Here is a 13,424-nt window from a genome sequence, read left to right as displayed (position 1 = left end):
GGCTATAAAACACACACCCACGCTACCACCAACCCCCCCCACCCCCACCCTCCCTACTTGCGTCGGTTGAGGTTGTGTATATCGTAGCCCGGGAGAGTTTGGGCTGCAAGGTGTTCTAGGTATTTGTTCTCTTGTGTTTAAGTTGTGTTAGGGTGCGGATGTTCTCCCAAAATGTGTTTGTCATTCTTGTTTGGTGTGGGTTCAAAGTGTGGCGCAAATTTGTAACAGTGTTAAAGTTGTTTATATGGCCACCCTCAGTGTGACCTGTATGGCTGTTGAGTAAGTACGTCTTGCAGCCACCAACGTTGTTCTGCACAAGTCTCGCACAACATGATTTAGAGTTGACACTTTAGTTGTGTTATGTGCGCAATGACGAGTTGTAAAGCACTAGTTCTCTTATAGATGGTACGCTACGTGAAGGTATGCCAAGGGTTAAGTGAGATTTATCAAAAACATTCTAAAAAACATATTTATTGGACAACACTTCAACAAACTATGATTGTAAGTTCACAAACTGTGAAAAGAAATGCAACGATGCAATATTCAGTGTTGACAGCTAGATTTTTTGTGGACATGTTCCATAAATATTGATGTTAAAGATTTCATATTTTTGTGAGGAAATGTTTAAAATGAAGTTAATGAATCCAGATGGATCTTTATTACAATCCCCAAAGTGGGCACTTTAAGTTGATGATTACTTCTATGTGTAGAAATCTTTATTTATAATTGAATCACTTGTTTATTTTTCAACAAGTTTTTTAGTTATTTTTATATCTTTTTTTCCAAATAGTTCAAGAAATACCACTACAAATGAGCAATATTTTGCCCCTGATTAGGGGATACTTGAATTTAAAAAATGTTCACATGGGGTACATCACTGAAAAAAGGTTGAGAACCACTGTTGTAGAGGACGTTAAAGGCAGTGCAGTCACGGCAGCCCTTAATAATGTCGGCCGGGTGAAAATTGGGACAAATTAGGGAAAATGGTTGCACCAGTAGATTGTCGGGAGGTGCACTGAAATTCAGGAGTCGTGAGGGTTGGCTTTCCCACCCTAGCTAGGGCGGGAAAGCCAATCATAGAAGGTGAATTCATTAAAAAGTGCATGTTAAATTTTTTAAGAAATCTTTTCTTGCGGCCCAGCCTCACCCAGTTTCTGCATCCAGTGGCCCCCAGGTAAATTTAGTTTGAGACCCCTGCTTTAGAGATTGATGTCGATTTTTAATACAGTGCCTTCTGAGGGATCGAAGGTCACGGTCATTCAATGTTGGTTTCCGGCCATGCCGCTTACATGGAGTGATTTCTCCAGATTCTCTGAACCTTTTGATGATATTATGGACCGTAGATGTTGAAATCCCTAAATTTCTTGCACTTGCACTTTGAGAAACATTGTTCTTAAACTTTTTGACTATTTGCTTACGTAGTTTTGGACAAAGGGGTGTACCTCGCCCCATCCTTTCTTGTGAAAGACTGAGCGTTTTTTGGGAATCTTTTTTTTATACCCAATCATGGCACCCACCTGTTCCCAATTAGCCTGCACACCTGTGGGATGTTCCAAATCAGTGTTTGATGATTATTCCTCAACTTAATCAGTATGTGTTGCCACCTTTCCCAACGTCTTTGTCACGTGTTGCTGGCATCAAATTCTAAAGTTAATGATTATTTGCACACAAAAAAAATGTCTATCAGTTTGAACATCAAATATGTTGTCTTTGTAGCATATTCAACTGAATATGGGTTGAAAAGGATTTGCAAATCTCTGTATTCCGTTTTTATGTACATCCAACACAATTTCCCAACTCATATGGAAACAGGGTTTGTACATAGTCCTGGTGTATCCTTTTAATATTTCAGTCATGACTGTAGAATTGCATTAAAACATAAATGTGTGAAATGTGACTACAAGCTGACAGTCTTTATTATCAATATTTCCAACGATCTTCCTCTGTCATACTCCTCTCTATCCTACCTTCATCAACGGTGTCATTACTGTGCTCATTCCCACCATTATAACCATTAGGCTATGCCTGTTTTGCCCTGTACCCCCCTTAGAGGATCAGGTTCCATTGTAACTCGGCCTGTCTCCACAGTAAACTCTGCAGGAATGCTGTATTTCCCGCTCTTTTGTCAGGCAGCATTTGGACTTGCTGCAGGGCCAGATAGAGTTACATATAGTTCCTTGTGTCTACATACTGTACATCAGAGTCAGAATCAGCTTTATTGGCCAGGTACTGTATGTTTAATACGCAAGGAATTTGACTTGGTAGACTGTGCACTCTTTGTACAATGTAAACAATAACAATTAAAAATTGAATACAACATAAACTAATACTCAAATAACTAATATGTGCAAAGCTAATAAAATAATGGTGCCAAGACTTGACTGTCAAAGCAAGATCTCCTTGGAGTATTAGCGCATTACTGTTGGGAGGAGTTAAGCTTTTGAACAGCATCAAGTTACTTTATTGATGCCATGCCTCAAACTTTTACTTGCATTTCAGAAAAAGCACTTGGGATTGTACACTATATTGGTGTGTTTGTGTACCACCAATCCCCAAGGGTGTACATTCACAGGTGGCTGGGTTAGCAAAGCCATGTCCATTTACAGACACTGACACATTTCCTATGAAGACAAAACAAACAAAGAGAACACGGTCTTCTTTAGTCTGGCTTGTTGGCTGCATTTGTTTGCTTCGCAAAGTGATGTGTGTGTTTATTTAGTCTTTATAGTTGGTGGACTATATTCAGAGGACATTTGCTCTGGAGAACATTTTTATAAACTCTATTCTGTGTGAGTTGCAAAATATATAGAGCACACTAGTGGTAATGACAAAATGTACCTATCTTCAAATAGAAAACTATGACTACAGCAGTGATGTGCGGTGAACTAAACACCAGGTGAGGCATACATACTTTTTTTTCTTCTTTTTTTTTAACTTAAATTCATATGTTCAGCTCTAGTCATTGTTGATTTAGGTTGCGCATTGGAGTTACAGGAAAAAAGGGAGGTTTTCGCTTTCATAAAAACATTATCATAATGAAATGATATGATATGATAAATGGGTCCAAAAACTATTTGATAAAGTTGTTGTTAAATACTTTTTGGTCCCATTTGCTTTTAACAAAATAAATCAAGTATTGTGAGTGTATATTACCTTTCTGTATTTGTATCTTAAGCAGCAATTGCTATCCACCATGAAAACGTACTTTGTATGATTGCATTCATTTTGTCTTAAAGTCCAGTTTAGAGAAGTATTTAATCTTGGATACAGTATATAATCCTCCCTATTGACAGAAACATTCATTTAATTCAATTTCATACCAAGAAATTAAACAATATTTTTGCACCTGACAAAAAAAACACCCACAAATGATGGCTAACTCTAATAAAAATGCCATGTTTGTTATAAATACAGTAAAAAAAAAAAAGAAAAGAAAAAAACGCTGGCTTCCGCTGGAGAGACCTGTGTCTGCTAGCTTGAGCGCCCCCATTTGTCCCAGCGTGGCGAATCAGAGTACTGCTGAGGCATTGAACTGCAAGTTGACAATATATCGACCCCAACCTCGAGGCAGAGGTACTTTCTGCCTTAAGACCTGCCTTTTCCACGTGGCAACAAGAATGCGCCCCCTCGGACGCACGCCCAATACACACTGTGTAGCTGTGGAGGCACCACCTGTGTCTGCCTCACTTCTCATCTGCTGCATTGTTTTAAATAGGAAACATGGAATTTCTGCGATTTTTGAACATGAAAATTAACAAAAATATACAGGAACCACACCAAAATCACATTGAAAGCATAAACCAAAAGAGAAATATTCAAACCTATTTTATTTTATTACTTTGTTTTGGAACATCTCATGGTTAAGCCATGATATGAATTGATTAACGTGGATCCCGACTTAAACAAGTTTAAAAACTTATTCGGGTGTTACCATTTAGTGGTCAATTGTACGGAATATGTACTGAACTGTACAATCTACTAATAAAAGTATCAATCAATCAAAAAAAAAAAGTTGAGGCACTGCCTCATTTGCCTCCTTTTGACAGCACGTCACTGGACTACAGGTAACGTATGAGCACATAAACCTGCTGCTGCATAAAGCGTGATCGCGTTTCAACAAGGCGCAAGCATAATGGCTCTTTTCCTGATTGGACCATGTACCGTACTCACCACTAAAACACGCACACAACAAACGGATAACAATGTGCTACAAAAGCAGTGTTTGAAGAAGCCTTTGATTTCTCTCACCTGTTCAAAAGCAACCATAGCATCCATTTCTAAATCATTTCGCTCACCAACGCCTCTTTTGTGTATAAACACGCACAATGGACATGTGCATTTGCGTGAGACAGCCATAGGTCATGATTTTCAGGCCAAACAGCAAAGTTTACCTACCAATTGTAAAAATATAAACATAAGGCCCTTGTCCACCAAAAGTTCAGGAATTGGAACTATGGGTTCCTGTAGAAGTGTATGGTTTGGGTTTCCACCGCATTTCACAGTTCAGGGTAGTTTATACCAATCAGGCTAATCACACATGGAGGAGTGGTATAGTTTAATCCTACACTGATATCATGTAAACAAACATACAATTTTAGGTCAGAGTTATTTTACTAAAACATAAGTAAATGAACTACAAAGCGATAATATACAAAACGATATGACTTAAAAAAAATAAAGTGTACTGAGTTGTTTACAAAAAGGATTTTGTTCAGAAAGTCGTCCTCTCAGTAAATGATGATTTCATGAGGGTCAGGTGATTCAGTTGTAAAAAACAATATATAAATAAATGATAAATAAATAAATGGGTTTTACTTGTATAGCGCTTTTCAACCTTCAAGGTACTCAAAGCGCTTTGACACTACTTCCACATTTACCCAATCACACACACATTCACACGGTGATGGAGGGAGCTGCCATGCAAGGCGCTAACCAGCACCCATCAGGAGCAAGGGTGAAGTGTCTTGCTCAGGACACAACGGACATGACGAGGTAATAATAATAAATGTAAGTGTTTATCTCACGCCAACAACACGAACACATCGGCATTTAGTGTTTGCTTGTTAGCGTTAGCATTCTGTTCACTCGGGTTGATGCTATTAACTACACAAATGGAGTTTTACTGACTACTTTTACAACATGTAATAAAGTAAATAGTTAATATTACTGCCTCCTTTATTTCACGTGTTGAACAAAGTCTGAGTAGTAAGCAGCTGAGGTCATTGTTTCGGGTGTGGCTTCATACGTGCGTAAATATGTTTAAAAGAGCCCGTCCGCTTCTTATAGCTTCACATACCAAAATTTAATTGGTCAAAAATAATAAACAACAATAAACTGCATAAGGTTTAAATACTAAGGCTGAGTAAAAACACTGCAAGATCGTTCCACTGATCAGTGTTCTTCCTCACACAGATGCCCCACAAAAATTCCTGCAAGTCGAAAGTTAATTTTGTTTTTCTTTCTCTCCATAATCAAGTATTTTGTTACAGAAATACATGGGAAGTAAAAAAATAAGCCGTCTAGCATTCTGTTATGGCGCTTGCGTGTTCAAAAAATAAGTTAGAAAATAAATAAGTAGAAACGCCCCCAACAGTGTTCAACCAATCAGCATTCGACATTAAATCCCGTGCCCGATAAGGTTCCAGGAACTTTCCAAAGGTCACACCTAGCTGGCAGGAACTCTGAAAAGTTCCTGAAAAATTACATCTACCCTAGTAATTTTTGGTAAGAAACAAGGGGAACTTGTAAATGAGAGTTTCTGCAAAAGTTACTTTGTTGGAAAAAGGCCTATTTATCTGTTTAATAAGTTTTCTTAACCAACACTATGTAACATATGCCAGCCGGGTTTTTATCATCAGTTTAGTTTTGAACCCGCTGCAAAGTGGTAATTTAACAAAATGCTGAACAATAATGATATCACATATTGGTCCGATACAGGCACAAAGAAAACTTCTAAAATGCAACATTTGTTAATATGAACAAATGTAGAATAATTATAGTTGCATTTTATACAAAGATACAAAGTATCCAAGGCAGAAGCATATTAGAAAGTATCCATTAACAAATGTGTCTGCATCATTCAACTTGCTGCATTCGTAAGCTTAACTTTATGAATTAGTGTTGCCACTTTTATCAACTTAACTAAAGACAGCAGGAGACTCCAATCCATTCCAAATGGTTAATGAATAGTTTAGTGTTTTTCCTACCTGCTATTGTTCTTTGTTTGAGTAATTTCTCTTGATGAAGCCTTGTCTAGCATTCCACATTACAAAATAAAATTATGTACAATTCATACTGATATTAGATCAATATCGGTGTCAGTCAATCCTTAAGACTGCAATATTGATATCATATCGGAAGGGGAAAACTTGTATCAGGACACAACTAACAATAAAGATTGTATTCTATAAGTCAAAAAAGGGAGAAAAAAAGAGGCAGGAATCAGCCGATAATACTGAAGCTAAGCTAAACTATAAAATCCACATTTATTGGCTTTTGGTTCACTTTACGAAATCTTTTGAAAATCATCATTAAAGTAATTTTTTCATTCCTCTGCGCTCAAACTAATAACCCAAACAAAAACTTTAAGAACAAGTGTTCAGACCTAACCTCCTTATTGTGTAGAGAAGGTAAAAGAAGAAAAAGAACAAAATATTTATTTAGCCTTCTCCTGAATCAACGTAAGTCTCACTGAGGTGCGCTGTCACTACACTGCTTAGTTATTACTGTCGCTTTCATGCGAGCAGATCCTTTAACATGCTGAGAATACTGTCTTTATCCTTAATAGTGGTTATGACAGTCAGGCGGTTGAAATCAAAAGTGTGGCCAATATTGGTGGGCACTGCTCCTCCCTTCAAGCTTTTTAAAATGCTAATTTTCACTTCCATGGTGATAGTTTTCTTTTGTCTTTGTTTTTGCCTAATCCTGCTAACAAAAGAAACAAATAACCAAACAACAATCAAAATTTAAAAATAAAATATTGTTTTTAATCATTTATGTTTGGTGAAGATAATAAACTAATAACTTCATGTTCTAAGTTGTCAGTATGGACTGAAAATGTTATTTTTGTGTTTATCAGATTCTGAGGCCAACAATCTCCGCCAAGAGACTCTGTCTATACTACTTACCTCAAGCCTAGTCACCAACAACCCTACAGCCACAGCCAATCTGGAACCCGGCAACACCCAGTACATGCTTAGCATTGCCAGGGTAGCCCTCAGTGCCAGTGTGGAGATCCCTGAGCTGTGGGGAAGGCATCATCTTACAAATAAGCTCCTGGAGTGCTTGCTTAAATGCCCATTGTATGAAGTGAGGGAGTTGGCTCTGGACAGTGTCCTGAAGGGACTGAAAAAGGAAGAACAACAGGAGAAGACACCTGCATGGCTAAATGAGACCACGCTGCTGAACCTGACATGCCTAACTTTTCATGAAACACACCCCCAGTGTCTGGCCAAGGTGAGACCACAGTCACCACACACACAAAAACAAAACATCCTGGTATTACATATGTTTTGGAGGTAGTCACTCTTATAGATTTGTGTGTGGACGCACATTATCCTCTACTCATTGCTGATTATGGATATCTATTCAAATCCTTGCAGCACTGTCATTATACAATGCACTGAACATTTTGATTTCCTGGTCGTAACAGTTTCACACTGAACCAAAAATCCTTTTGGATAAATTTATTTAATTTCCAAACCCATCCTACTGAGGCTTGCGTAAGACATTAATCAGCCACATAGGAAATCATCTAGCGCACCGGCAGTGTGTTGACTCGTGAATTGTCTCAAACTTACGCACACTCTAGAGAGGTTTGCGAGGCGTCCACACTAACAGCTTTTGGAGGGGGAAAAAATAGTCCCTTTCCTGTCCCAAGACAAGAGGTCGTATTTCAATGTGTTCGTAAACTTGCTAAGTGACTTCTGTCTGTTTATCCGTTTTTGAACCAAACGGAAGAGTAAAAAACTTGATATGGAGAATGTTATCCTTTGTGAGAGGTTAAGGTCTAAAGATACTGAAGATTCAATTATATATTTTTTGACAATGCCAAACTATGTTAACATCTCATTAATCATCATGATTGACATCGTGCATAGTGTTCCTAGCAAAATAAAATAAGAGCTCAGAAGGAGAGTTGTAGATTTACAGAAATTGGTAAATTACTTTCTAAACTGCAAATTCCAGGATCATCGTTTCCAACAATTGTAAACATTATTTAGAGATGTCACGACTATAACAAGGTCTGGAAGAAGACCCATACTGTTTTCTCAAATGAAAGAAAATTAGTTTTGATGTTCAGGAACAAACCGGGAATTACCAAGGCCTAAGCCTACCATGAACTAGAAATCTTCTAGAACACCAGTGTCACATTCCACAGGGCAGCCCTATCTCAACCTTATACAACATTTGTGAACTATGCTTAAACGCCCGGTCTTTGTGAGGTAACCAATAAATTTAAAAAAGGAACTCTACCAAATCTGCTAAGACTAATACAGTTAAAGTACCAATAATTGTCACACACACACTAGGTGTGGCGAAATTGTTCTCTGCATTTGACCCATCACCCTTGATCACCCCTTGGGAGGTGAGGGGAGCAGTGGACAACAGCGCCCGGGAATCATTTTTGGAGATTTAACCCCCAATTCCAACCCTTGATGCTGAGTGCCAAGCAGGGAGGTAATGGTTCCCATTTTTATAGTCTTTGGTATAACTCGGCCGGGGTTTGAACTCACTACCTACCCATCTCAGGGTTGGACACTAACCACTAGGCCACTGAAGCGTTAACTAGGCCACTCTTTAGATGTCCAGTCAGAATTATGCCGTAAACCTGTTGGTAGCTACAAAAAGCTTCTGGTTTAGTGGAAACTTGCTAATAAACACGTCCATGTACTCACATTTTAGTGTGATTCCCCCCTCTGCCTCATGGTCTTCACTGGCCTGCGCTCACATTTAGTAATCAAGCCACAGCCTGTTTACTTATATCACGGCACTTTTACTCTACTGCAATTTCCCTGACATTGGTGATTTTTTCCAGTTTTATTTGGAGTTATTCTAATAATTTCATCAGTAAAAGGTGCCGACTGACATTATTTGTGAGAGATGCAATTGCAACAATTAAATTGCACATATTTATTACGCAGACAATTGTAGTCACTGGTGAGCGAGTGCACTGTGTTTGTCTTTTGAATTAAATTACATGCAATTGTGCTCGGTCCTGGCTGAAATTTTCATTCGAGCCAAAAGATGGGAAGTCATGTTTTCACACTAGCTAAACGTGCCGTGTTTATTGGTGCGTTATATTTACCTCGGAGGTCGGACGTCGAAGCTTGGAATGACGTCACAGCCAGTTACGAGGGAGTAATTGAGCTGGCCACATTCATTAAAGCTATTCTTGCGCTTGCATTAACTAAATGTAAAACAACTTCTGGAAGAGTATGCATTCTATGTATCCTTCTGCAACCTTCAAACACAGCGGATGGATAGGAAACACAAAGATGCAGCCCTTCGAGGCACCTGTGATTAAGGGCCAGTGTTGCCACAGTTACCTTAAGAAACTAATCTGATTAATGACTACTGATTACTTCTTTAGAAAGTAACTCAGTTACTTTACTGATTAGTTCATTTTAAAAGTAACTATGTTACATCACAAGTTACTTTAATAGTTACATTCAGCAATGCAGCTCCCGCCATTACCCCCGCCGCCTCAACATAAAAATGACAAGCGGTTTTGCCAATAATCACTTTATTTAACACCAACAACTGCAGATAAGATAAGCTTTTGTTTCATATTAAAAATAAATAACGACAGTCTTTCTTTACTTGCAGTTGACATAAATACTTGTTTTACATATAAAACAAATTATTGACAGTCTTTCTTTACTGCACATAAATACTTGTTTTATCTACAAAATTTAACAACAGTTTTTCTTTACTGCAGTTGACATAAATTATTTGTTTTTTATCAAATAAAATAAAATAATTGTTAACTGACTGTTATCACTGAAATGGCAAAACCTAAAGATACAAATGTAGCTATTAAGTTATTTTTAACTCTTCTTATGAACATTTGACCTGTTGTTCACAACATCAGAGCAGTATGGTTTTACAAAACAAAACAGTGTATAACAACACATGATATTTCTAATTGTTCTATTGTTATAATCAAGTTATGAGTCAAACAGTGGCGCAGGGCGAGTGAACCAGTGGTTGTACCTCATTAACAAACACCTCTCAAACCTCTTGTCAGAAAGTCTTTTCCTTCTCGGCGTGAGGACCAAACCTCCCAGACTGAAAAGCCGTTCCACAGAGTACTCGATGGGGTTGGAGAGTTATACTTTATGAAAATGTTCTTAATTTTTGGGAACCGATGCAGCCTTGTTGCGCTCTAATGTGGATCTGCTGATCCAGTGGAGCGTGACTTCCATATAGCTGCGATTGTGCACAGTCCAAATATCCGCGGTAGTTGACACAAATTTTTCCTCATTCAGTGCGGCTTTCAGGTTTCTCTCCATCTGTGCATACTATATCTCCAGGTAAGACGAAAAGGATGTTCTGTGAGGCAAGTCCACGTTGATCGTAGCGGGGATCTTGTTGATCTATTATGGCACGAAACAAGGGCGAATCAACTGTGCTTAAGGGCAGCATTTTCTCGACAACATATTGCCCGACCAACTTCTTCAACTCCCCCCACCACCCCCCGTAACAATTTTGCACGAAAGTCCAGCTTCTGTTGTTTGGATGGTGGGGGGCCTGCTGTATGAGTCACAGCTCTCTCCTTCGCACCACCTGGTGGGACTTCCATTGTTAGTTTGATTGCGCCGTGCCATGACTCCAAATGTTTTGTAAAATTTGAAGTTGTTTTTAAAGTTGGATAATACTTTGTCTCCAGGACAGAGTGTACAGCTAATCTTTATATTGCTGTCTTTAACAGACAGAAACTCGAACTATCACCGAAAGCAATGGATGTCAAGCGGATCTAACATGATATTGTGAAAGTCCAATCAATAGTGTATCTAACATAACCATGAGAATCAAGTCCAAAGTGGATCCAGTATAGTAGCGAGAGTCCCATCCAAAGTGGAGCCAGCAGGCTAACTAATGACTGTATTTCCAACTTGAAAACGCGCTTTTCTCTCCGCCCTCCATTGTTGTGTTTACTTTGGTGTCGCACACGTGTGTTATCCTCATGCTGAAAATGTGACTTGTCGCTTACGTGACGTCACTTTCCAAGACCGCAAAAAGAAATAACATATCCTTTTATGTTGGAAAACCAGAAAAAAAAATTGTAACGCACAGTGACTTGGATTCAATACATTTTGATCTGACTACTGGTTTGGAAATAGTAACGCGTTAGATTTGTCATTAATGAAAAGAACGTCATATTAGACTTACTACCGGCATCAGTGTTAAGGGCTATATAAATAATCTTTGATTGATTGATTGACGCTATTGCCTGCGATGTAGAATTGCTTTCTAAAATGTAAAAATAAATTGAGAACACTATTAGCATTATTTGCTGCTGCAAGTCTTGGTGGAAGTATACCTTCTCTTGCCACTTTTGACTTATATAGTCATATGTTTAATTTGGAATAATCGCCTAATAAATGAGACAATGAAGATGCAAGGAAGTCAGCCTTGCTTCAATCGATCAAAGTTTATTTGTATAGCCCTTAATCACAAGTGTCTGAAAGGGCTGCACAAGCCACGACAACATCCTCGGCTCAGATCCCACATCAGGGCAAGAAAAAACTCAACCCAATAGGATACAATGGAGGGGACTGCAGATGTGGGGACCCCCCTACCCCCTGGGTGACCGGTGCAATGGACGTAGAGTGAATCTAGTTAATAATGTGAGAGTCCAGTCCATAGTGGGGCCAGCAGGGAGTCATCTTGAGTGGAGACAGGTCAGCAGTGCAGAGACGTGCCCAACTGATGCACAGATTAGTGGTCCACCCTGGGTCCCGACTTTGAACAGCTAGTGCTTCATCTGAGGTCACCTAATAACCTCTCCACGCAGGAGAGGAGGGCAGAGCAGAAAAGAGACAGCAGATCGACTGGTCTAAAAGGGGGGTCTATTTAAAGGCTAGCGTATACAAATTAGTTTTAGGATGTGACTTAAAGGCCTACTAAAATGAGATTTTCTTATTTAAACGGGGATAGCAGGTCCAATCGATGTGTCATACTTGATCATTTCGCGATATTGCCATATTTTTGCTGAAAGGATTTAGTAGAGAACATCCACGATAAAGTTCGCAACTTTCGGTCTTAAGAGAAAAGCCCTGCCTCTACCGAAAGTTGCAAACGATGACATCACATGTTGATGGCTCCTCACATATTCACATTGATTGTAATGGGAGCCTCCAACAAAAAGTGCTATTCGGAACGAGAAAACGACAATTTCCCCATTAATTTAAGGATGAAAGATTTATGTTTAAGGATATTGATAGCGATGGACTACAAAAAAAAAAAAAACGCAATTGCATTGGGACGGATTCTGATGTTTTTGAACACATTTACTAGGATAATTCTGGGAAATCCCTTATCTTTCTATTGTGTTGTTAGTGTTTTAGTGAGTTAAATAGTACCGGATAGTCGGAGATGTGTCTCCACGGGTGTCTTGAGGCCAGTGTCTCAGGGGAGTGGACGGCAGCTATGGATGGCACAAGCTCAGCTTTTCTCCAGTAAGAAGCGACTTTTTAACCACAATTTTCTCACCCAAACCTGCTGGTTGACATTCGGTCGTGATTCATGTTCGCTTGACCGCGCTCTGATCCATAGTAAAGTTTCACCTCCAGGAATTTTAAACAAGGAATCATCGTGTGTTTGTGTGGCTAAAGGCTAAAGCTTCCCAACTCCATCTTTCTACTGTGACTTCTCCAATATTAAATGAACAAATTGCAAAAGATTCAGCAACACAGATGTCCAAAATACTGTGTAATTATGCGGTTAAAGCAGACGACTTTTAGCTGTGTGTGTGTGCAGCGCTCATACTTCCTAAAAACCCGTGACGTCTTGCCTACACGTCATCATTACACAACGTTTTCAAGAAGAAACTCCCGGGAAATTTAAAATTGCAATTTAGTAAACTAAAAAGGCCGTATTGGCATGTGTTGCAATGTTAATATTTCATCATTGATATATAAACTATCAAACTGCTTGGTGGGTAGTAGTGGGTTTCAGTAGGCCTTTAAATGTTTCTACTGAGGTATCATCTCTAACTGGAGGGCATTCGGGAGTACTGGAGCCCTAATAGAAAACGCTCTATAGACTTCAGACTTGTTTGTGGCTCTGGGAATCACTAATAAACCGGAGTTAATGAAGATTTATTGCCGATACATATGGTACAATACAATCAGCAGGATAGGCTGGAGCTAGACCATGTAGTATTTTATATGTAAGTAGTAAAACCCTAAAGTTGCATC

General features: G+C 38.9%; 1 protein-coding gene across 4 annotated transcripts in view; it reads left to right on the top strand.

Annotated features, from left to right (window-relative positions):
• Positions 1-13,424, top strand: part of thada (THADA armadillo repeat containing) — a 251,417-nt gene that overhangs the window by 182,015 nt on the left and 55,978 nt on the right. For all 4 annotated transcript variants that reach the window (XM_061910918.1, XM_061910920.1, XM_061910919.1 and 1 more), the window contains one exon: positions 7,079-7,455. In XM_061910918.1, coding sequence (XP_061766902.1) covers positions 7,079-7,455 — 377 coding nt within the window. The remainder of the gene's footprint in view (positions 1-7,078; positions 7,456-13,424) is intronic.

Source organism: Nerophis ophidion, linkage group LG09 (assembly GCF_033978795.1).
Source record: "Nerophis ophidion isolate RoL-2023_Sa linkage group LG09, RoL_Noph_v1.0, whole genome shotgun sequence".
NCBI lineage: Eukaryota > Metazoa > Chordata > Actinopteri > Syngnathiformes > Syngnathidae > Nerophis > Nerophis ophidion.
The sequence above is the reverse complement of the archived record's forward strand: the minus strand, read 5'-3'. Positions and strand labels throughout refer to the sequence as shown.